Genomic DNA, 9306 nt, shown 5'->3' with positions numbered 1-9306 from the left:
GCTCTGGTAGAGACAGGCGGGACTAAGAGGTTTAAAAACCGCAAATCCACGTGTCGTACATAGGATGCATGGGAAATTAGATTTTAATATCCATTCATTTTCCTTACAAAGCATTTCCCCTAAATCAGTCACTGTTTAATCTACACACTGCATTGTTGTGTTCATAAATGTACATATCCTGCATGGCAGAATTTGTAAATTAGAAAATGTTCTTAGGAAAATTCGACTGATCTCAATGTTTTATTTTGTGTTATTCTAAAACACCTTGTAGTTAAATTTGAATCCCATGAAGTGATTTTCTTGAAAGAATGCTATTGTTATTCATTAATTCTACCAGGATATGTACACTGATTAACACAACTGTACAATGGCATTAACTAAGGCAAAAATTATCCTCACAGAGAATAAAATGAAAAGCTTTCTTGTCACAGTATAAAAACATGGGCCTGGTTGAATGAGAAACAAAGTCTACATAAATAAAAATTCAATTTAACAATCTTGCATTTGGAATATTTTGATTAGAAAGAAACCCCCAGTGGGCAATTAAGGCTTCCTGTTTATAATGTTAGACACAGCATAAACCTAGAAATGAATTGATTTATCCTGCCTGATACAAATAGCATCACAGATGTTTTAAGGAAGCTACTAAAATATACTTTAGCTCTTCTTAGTAAGGACTTGGCAGAAAAGTAGCCATTCAAAAACAATGGGATTGGTAATAATGCAGAAACAAACTCATCCACAATTCCGCCATCCGTGCTACAGTGACGAGGCAGTAAACCCCCAAGTAAACTCAGAGCAGTTTAGTCCAGCGAGGTGGTCGTCGCCCTCACTGCATGCCCAGCTGCCTGGTGGGAGACGCCTGGCCCGGGCAGCCGGTGACGGGCGAGACGGACAGGCCACGGAAGAGCAGGTCCATGGAGGGTAGGAGGGGCTTGAGGAGGCTGACGGGGCAGAAAGCAGAGCCTCCGTGCGGGGTGAAGTTCACCTTGTTGAGGTCTGGACAGGACGGCTGGAGGTGGGCAGACTCATCTGGAGAGGCCGACCTGCGGTGAAAGATTAGTGTCAAAGTGCACAATTTGTCCACTGTTCTTAGATATCTTATTGTCGCACCACACATTTCCCCCCCCCCCCCCCATTATACTTAAGCATTTTAAAATCAAACTGCACATTTTCCCACTATTCTTAGACATTTCAATGTCAGACTTGACTGCACCATTATTTTGTTGTCCTTAAGCATTTTAAAGTCAAACCAAATATTTTTCTACTGTTTGTTCTCTCTATTTTGATTTGAATCGGCACAATTGTTTTAAGTATTGTGAATAAAAATACATACGCATCAAACTGCACATTTTCGCCATCGTTTTTTGGACATTTTAAGGAAATATTGCGCAATTTTCAACACGTCCATGTCCACCCATTTTTATATCAAACCCTACCATTTTTCCAGAGTCTACATTATATAACACATAGAAGAGGGAACTCACTTTGCGTCCTGACACACTTGAGGCGGCTCGCAACCTTCTGGCTGCTGCCGCTGGAAGGAGAAGCAGCTTTGGTCAGGACATGGCAACTGCGGTGGCGGCGAGGAGGAGGACAACGCACACGGTGGCAACGCGGGAGGATCCACTGCATATGAAGGGAAAGGCGAGGAAGGAGATGGACAAAAGACCTCACGAGAAGTAGAGTCTGTTACATGGGCATAAATGCTGGTTAGTACTTCTAAAATATATTAAGCTAAACCCATGAAAGCGACAACCTGACCTGGTGAGTGGGAAGGGGAGAAGAGCGAAGGGTTCAAAGGAGAGGGTGAGGTGGACGGAGACAGCAAGGAAGGATCCAAGGGGCACGGCGACTGAGAAGGAGACAGCAGGGAAAGATCCAAGGGCCCCGGTGAGGACTCGCTCTGGGAGCCGCTGCTGCACCTCTGGACCGGAGCGGGAGCCCTGTGTCCATCCGGGATGTCCAAAAGCTGCAACACAAAGCAGAGCGTGTTAGATTTCTTGCCACTCCAAGAATCCCCGTTTTCATGGCAACCGATCCCGATCTGAACCTCATGCTGGTCGTCCCGCTTCTCCGACACAAACGCCTCCTCCAGCTCCAAGTTGAGGCCCTCGACGCTACGCCGTAGACGCGAGGCCAGTCTGCTCAGCGGCACCACGGGTGACATCTGGAACAAAAAACACCACCACTCTATACAAGCTATTTCCTCCACCTCAATGACATTTCCACATGCAGACTAGAAAAATGTTCTGTCCACAAAGCACCTTCACCAACTATGCATATATTTATTTGAATGTCTACTTTTAGGGTTTGAGTCTTTTGATCTTCATTTTCAAAATATTTAGTTTATGTTTAAAATGTTTACATCGTATTTTTATTGTATTTTATTTAATGTCATTTAAAAAAAAATATTAAATATGTTTTATTTTAAAAAAACAAAAAAATTAAATATGTTCTATTTAAAAATTGAAATGTATTTTATTGTATTCTTTATACTGTATGTATATGCTTTAGTTTGCTTATTTACTAAATTATTATTTTTTATTATTTTCCAATTTATTTGTTTATAGTAACAACTTTCTAAAAATGCATTTTCCAGGAACCCTTTGTAGTTCCTGGAACCAAAAGATTCCAGTCAGATATGACCCCGCCTGCAAAGGATCCTGAAAAGTGTTACCTCACCTTGCCGGGGTTTTGTTCTGGCCCCGACAAAGACCTCAGAACTAAATTTAGACGACAGCTCCTGCTGCTCAACCACGCCTTGGTCCTCCAAAAGTTCCAAAAGTGACAATAGTATTCTCCTACAAATATCGACGACTCCCACAAAAGGTGTAATAAAAACCAATAGAAGTAATTCCCACACAAAAAATGTTTACAATTAGATGCCACAAGATGACACTACTGAGCACTACTGTTCTACCAGACAGGGCTTTGACCCGAGGATGGCAGCTAGGTCACAAAAAAATAAATAATCTGCAAATATATGGGAAGAACATTGTATCAATGTCTAGTCTAGTTCCTACTGTATATGGAGAAGAACCAAAGATGGCGTCAGCAGTTGTACCTGGCTGACGCCCGCAGCATGACCTGCGGTCAGCTGATGGTGCGATGATTCGTACCCCGCCGCGGAGGGAGGGGCATGGCGGGATCGCTTCTGCAGCTGCTGCCTCAGCTTGGCTACCTGGGGGCAGTTTGGTTACAAAGAGAAACTTGATGATGATGAAGATGGTGAGGAAGAAGAAGAAGGGAAAGAAGAAGGAGAAGAGGAAGAAGAAATGATGAATATGCTTGCCTCCTTCAGGTGCTCAGCGCTGCCCCACGATGCTGAACGCTTGTGACCACCGATACTTCTCCTGGCCTGCGTCTCCTCTGCCCAACAAGATGGCGTCTGAATGCATGATAACAAAATGGAAGACAAAAGACAAAGAAAAATGTCAAGGGAACTATCACGATTGTTATTTTATTTACAGCACAGCTAATACTTCCACCAAGTAACTGGCTAACTAACCGATTTCCTCAGTAATTGACTAATCACCTGACTGGCTGACTAATTAATCAACTGTCTCACTGATTGACTGATTAAATAACTAATAATTAATTAGCTGATTGATTGACTCTTATACTCACGGTTTGCCTGAATGACTAAGTAACTGACAAACAGATGGATTACAAAATTGACTGACAAAGTGACTGACTGACTGATTTACTTACTTACTCAGTAAGTCAGTTACTAAGCAACTGACTGCTAGCTAAACAGCTACTGAATGACTTACTGGATGATTGACTAAGTCATTTAGTAACTGACTGGCCAATTAACTGCCTGACTAGCTTACCCACTAACTAACTGAATGACTGCTCAGACAGTGACTGACATACTAACGGACAAATAACTGAGTAACTTGACAAAGTAAAAAGTGAGGTACAGTATCATCTAACGCACAAACATGAAGGCATTTCTTTGCATGGTTGCTCTAAAATCAACCCTCAAAAAAAGCAAGTGTTTGTGCTTCCAAAAACGTATGACAAACAAACAAAACAGGTGTGTGTAGTCCACCGGCCAGGATGCACCTGCACAGAGGAACGCTACAGCAACCACTCAACAGAACCACTTCCTCTCACGTTACAGTAGAAACAACATCACCGGCACCTCTATGAATAGACACAACCATGCAAACATTGGCATTCAGCACCTTACACACACACGCACACACATACACGCTACCGTTTTCTTCACATGGACTCTCGATCTTCTAGCAGACACTCTGCTGTCCATCACTGACCCCCAATTCTCCTGGTTCCGAGCCCCCCTGTGGGACCCTAGCAGACTATCCGGTCCGAGTTAGCGTCCCGCCCTCACTTAGTCGCCGTCACAACGCACAAAAGAGAAAAAGGCTGTCGTCGTCCTCAGTGTCGCGTCCAGTGGCTAAATAAGTCTGAGTGAGTCATGCCATGACTTTCCTGGATAAAGTTACAGCCGTCACCTCGACACCTCGCACCCTTTGCCAAAAGGGGGATCATGAGACACGCAGCTATAAAAAGACCACCAAAATGGCACCACCATGCTACATGCAGTAATTAAGTAATACTGGAGTACTTTTTGGCAAGAGGTAGTGTCGGACATCGCCTTTAGTTACCCTGGAAGGTGAATTCACTGATTTGTTTCTAAATACATACATGTTTGAAGATAACTGCAATACAGCGTCAATCTGTTTTTCACCATTTTGTCTTCATGATTTTTTGAGACGAGGCTAAAATGGTCGCCACAACCCCCGGTATATAAGAACTTGAGTACTTTGGCTGGCGTCAGCGGTTATTTGGCGTGATGGTGACGTGCAGTTTGCTCGCTAGCTATGCCTACACAAGAAAAATACACAGAGTCGCCTAGAAAGCCTCGTTTTGAGTGCGCACACATCACGTAAAAAAGGTGAAAAAGTGCTGTACTGTTCGCGATGGCGTGGCCGCTTTAGGGCACCTCCTTGTCATGGCAGGGAAAAGGACCAGGCAGGATATCATCTAGCCACCAGAGTCTTGTGGCGACATAAGAAAAATGCTAGACAGTCACATCCATTTTTATCGGTTGTAGTAGCATTTGATTGACAGTCAGCTCATTCACTCCCAGCCATTTTCACTGAAGCAACCCCCTTCACTCCCGACTGTTTTACTGGATTATGACTGATTTTGCCAGGCCCACAGAACATTCTGTTCCATGCTATCAAAATATGGAGCCTATCAAAAGAAAGATTAGAGTCTCTTCTTTTATCAGGAATTGTTTTTTTATATTTCTATCTGTTTCCGTTTTGCAGCAATTAGCATTAGAATATAGCTAAGTTTCATCATTATTCACAAATGAGGAAAAGAGCTTGTTTGCAACATGGCCCTGGTTGACCTCTTTTATACTCTGCTGCCACCTGCTGGCCGTTTTTGTAATAACTACCATTCTACAAGCGTCCCTCTTCAGTTCAGAGGCTGCATCAAAGCCTTCTGTATGCTCTAGCATTGAAAAACAACAACATTAAAAGCGTATAAATATGTGTTTGGGAGTGCGGTAATATTTAAAATAGAACATATTTATACGTTTTGGGAGCAAATGAGTAAACAGCAGAGCAGGGCGTGGTTTCAGAGTATCGGGACACGCCCAAAGCATTTGACAGCAGAGAGAACTATCTCTCTCATTTTATTTTATTAATCATTTAAATTTGCCAGGGTTGTTTTAGACGCGCTGTGTCTAATTTAGAAGACATATTTATATTTGCATATTTACTGTCACTTTACATAGATCTTAATGCCAGTACTTGTACACCCATTTCTATGATCTGCTCTGTATCAACAACACCGACACAGGATGGGGGTACAAAGTCAAACTGGTACACGCTGTCGATAATAAGCGGGCTTTTTCTCCCCTGTTCTGTATAAATACTTCAACACAAAGCATAGCGCTATAAAAACACAAGTCTGCAAGTTTTCCGCCTGTGGAGGTATCAGAAGTCCTCTTCCTACTACCTTTACTACGTTTACACCAGCTTCCATGTTGCTGTTCATTATAAATATCACTGCCGCAAAAATTGGGCAACAAAATCAAATTTTCCACTTTCTGAAGTAACATTAAAATCCACATTTTTCTACCTCTTTTTCATGTTTTTTTTTTAAGTTAAATTTTTAAAAGACGCGTCAATTAACAAGCATCTGAGCCTCACGTAATGCTGCAATAATCAAGTCCGAAGATGCAGTTTGCAAAGAAGGCGAGTGAAGGATGAAATCGGGGCAACAATAAGTTGTATGATGGGATGCCACGAGGCTGGGGGTGGTTGGGCGGCAGACGTTGACTGGTGTGTGTGCGTGCATGCGTGGAGGGGGATGGGGTGTGCGTATAATGAGGTCAGAGGGGGTCTGCCGCTCCTCACAATGGAGGCCAAGGGGGTTCGCTCGCCTTTAAACTGTGTCAGGAGCCCAGAAACCTTGGAGGAGCTTGATAAAATTGGGAGCGTAGGCGGGTGGGGTTTTGTGCACCATTTTGATGCATGCTTGAGTTTGACACACACACACACACACACAAAAAAAAACTATTCTCAGTTGGCTGGTTTGTGTATGTAAAAAAAAAAAAACAAACACCTGCAAGCCAAACACTACACAAGTTCTCTGAGTGTCGCATTACATAACCTGATTGGCATGTTGATTCTGGTTTGAATATTGTTTTTTTTTTTTAAGTTTTTATATTTGTGGCTTTGGTAGCAATTGGAAGAAATAGGACTAGCTCATCTTTGAAGAACTCCTGCGAACGGCAAATTCAAAAATGAGAATTTTTGGTGGGGTCTATTTATAGTAGACGACCAAAATTGAAGTTGCAAAGAGAAACTGGCTCTAGGGGCTGAATTTTCAATATGTTTTCATGTTTAAGTCGGAACTGGCCAAAACAACCATAAAATGGCCACTTCAAACCAAAATGGCAGACTTCCTGTGAGTTTTGTGGGTCTAACTCATGGTATGCAGGCCTATACCCAATTCCATGTTTCTAAGTGAAACTGGCTTGAGGGACAGAATTTTCAAACATTTTCACATTTATGGCAAATCAAAACAGGCCAAAATGAAAATCATCACTTCAAACCAAAATGGCGGACCTCCTCCGTCTTATCAGGAATGACTTTTTTCCCGGGCTTAAACATGGTCGTCATGCCTCCCCAATAACATCTTGCGAAATGAAACTGGCAACAGGGGCTGAATTTTCACAATTATTATGTTTTAAGGAGTCAGAAATGAATAAATTCAGCAAAAAATGTTCACTTGACAAAATGGCAGCCTTCCTGTGAGTTTTCAGGCCTGACTACATGACACTTTTTTGTGGGTCTACTAATGAAAGACATGTCTACCAAATTTCGTACTGCTAAGTGAAACAGGTTTCGGGGAGTTCATTTTCAATTTTGGGGGAAAACCAGCACTTATTTTAGAGACGCTCACCTGTGTGGCCTTATCACTAACACAGGTCCCCGCCGGGCCCTCTTTGGTCTCTTTGGGCCACTGTCCCTGCAGGTACGGCGCAAGGATGGCATCCAAAGAGAGGGTCCGCCGCATGGTGGATTTGGGCGGGCGGGCCGAGGTCCGCTCAGCTTTTTGGAAGAAGAAAAAGGCATGAAAAGACTCTTGAGACGGAATCATTTACTAAATTGATCCCAGACATTCACACACACACACACACATCTGTGAACCTGGCCAACCCACATGAAGCACCACACGTAAAGCACAAAGCATCCTGTGTGATACAGCCTTAATCATCATTGTGTTCAATTTTGACTGCCATGACTAAATAACCCTAATCATCAATGATATAAAGTCGTAATATTTTTTTCTTTATTTATCATTTATTCTTAAAAAGTTCAGATTTTGAGTTCCACTGGCCAAGTACATTTATAGGGGTGGCCAATACATTTGGTGACGCCCTTGGCTGATAACAATAGTATTTCGATACAGCAATTGCACGATACATTGAAATAAAACCATGGACAATATGTTACATGATATATTTTTGGGTGGGAATCGCACCGCAGCTCCTTCCAAGTTACTATCACGATGTTTCTACCAATATCACGATAAAGCCACTGCGAGAAATAATGGACAAAAGCGACGGCCGATACATCATGTTATCTGTTGGGGTTGGGAATTGCTATTCATCGGATTTCATCGCAATACAGAAATTGTACAATATCAAACTGTGAATGGCAGCATAACTCATAATGTGATTACAATATTGGTATTTAATATTGCTTGTATCGTGATACAACAGATACACATATTGGAAGAAAATGATGGATGATTACGCTGATTCCTGGGACATATTAATTGCAGAATAACTCGCGATGGTACTTTCTACGATTCATCTTCCAATGAACGTATCACCATACAGCCGTGAGCCGTCCCATCATTTACCATTAAAATGATGTCATCTGTAAAAGTGGTATACGTAAACACATGTAACGAGTCCAAAAATTGCAGTCGGCCAGTGACAGATCTATATTATAATAATTTTCCTAGTACATAATACAATGTATTCAATTTCATCCTATCTGAACATGATGGATATTATATTGTTTAGTATCACAGACACTTTTCCAGCAAGAGTTACTTTCTTTGTTGCATCTCATTCATTCCTAACATTTTACAGCGAAATATTCATGCCTACTGTCTGTACTTATGACCAGATAATGTGTGTGCGTTTACCAGTCTTGAAAAGCAGCTGGTAGGGCACCGTGGCCCGCAGGGGCAGCAGCGGCACATTGGAGTTGCTGCAGCCGCGAGGAGCTGCTCCACTTCGGCCCGACATCTCTTACACAGGTCCGGTGAATTCACACGCACGTACACGCGTACACACGAACACGCACTTCCCTTCTATTCACGCGCACTGATGCTCCCAAAGTCCCATGGTGGTTTGCTGTCAGATGTTTTCTTTTTTCTTCTTGTGGTGTGAAGTCTTCTACTTGCTCCCAACACAAGTGACAAGAAGAAGTCGCGACACCATGCAAAAGTTTTGGGCCGTCTGGCATCTGGTTGGTTAGTGCAAGGAAAGCAAGCTCCTATTGGTTGCCATCTACATCCCCTAAAAAAGTTTGGACGTCCAACCCACTTCTTTTTCTTTCACGATCGTATGGCCTTTGTATGCGTATATGCAGATTGCAGACATGTCTAATCAACCTACATGTGATCGATTGGGGAGGAAAAGTTCGTATTTGTGCAAAATGTTCAAATACATAATACACAGATTTATTCATAAAAATGGTATGGGAAAAAATAATTTTGTCAAAAACAAATGTCCCT

At 42.3% G+C, this 9306-nt stretch overlaps 1 protein-coding gene across 2 annotated transcripts; it reads right to left on the bottom strand.

The window, feature by feature from the left end:
* Positions 1-118: 118 nt before the first annotated feature.
* fam117aa (family with sequence similarity 117 member Aa) lies at positions 119-9243 on the bottom strand. 2 transcript variants are annotated; one of them, XM_086083396.1, is made up of 8 exons: positions 8713-9243; positions 7456-7604; positions 3296-3391; positions 3068-3184; positions 2054-2170; positions 1765-1972; positions 1488-1689; positions 119-1046 (listed from the first exon to the last, which is right to left on the bottom strand). In XM_086083396.1, the coding sequence occupies exons 1-8, from the start codon at positions 8813-8815 to the stop codon at positions 830-832; spliced, it is 1209 nt and encodes a 402-aa protein (XP_085939522.1). In that variant the 5' UTR covers positions 8816-9243; the 3' UTR covers positions 119-829. The 2 variants fall into 2 exon arrangements, with proteins under 2 accessions (XP_085939522.1, XP_085939532.1); XM_086083406.1 differs by lacking the exons at positions 7456-7604; positions 8713-9243 and adding an exon at positions 4226-4410.
* Between the last annotated feature and the right edge of the window lie 63 nt (positions 9244-9306).

Source organism: Leptonotus elevatus, chromosome 1, assembly GCF_054856555.1.
Source record: "Leptonotus elevatus isolate MCC_2025b chromosome 1, RoL_Lele_1.0, whole genome shotgun sequence".
NCBI lineage: Eukaryota > Metazoa > Chordata > Actinopteri > Syngnathiformes > Syngnathidae > Leptonotus > Leptonotus elevatus.
The sequence above is the reverse complement of the archived record's forward strand: the minus strand, read 5'-3'. Positions and strand labels throughout refer to the sequence as shown.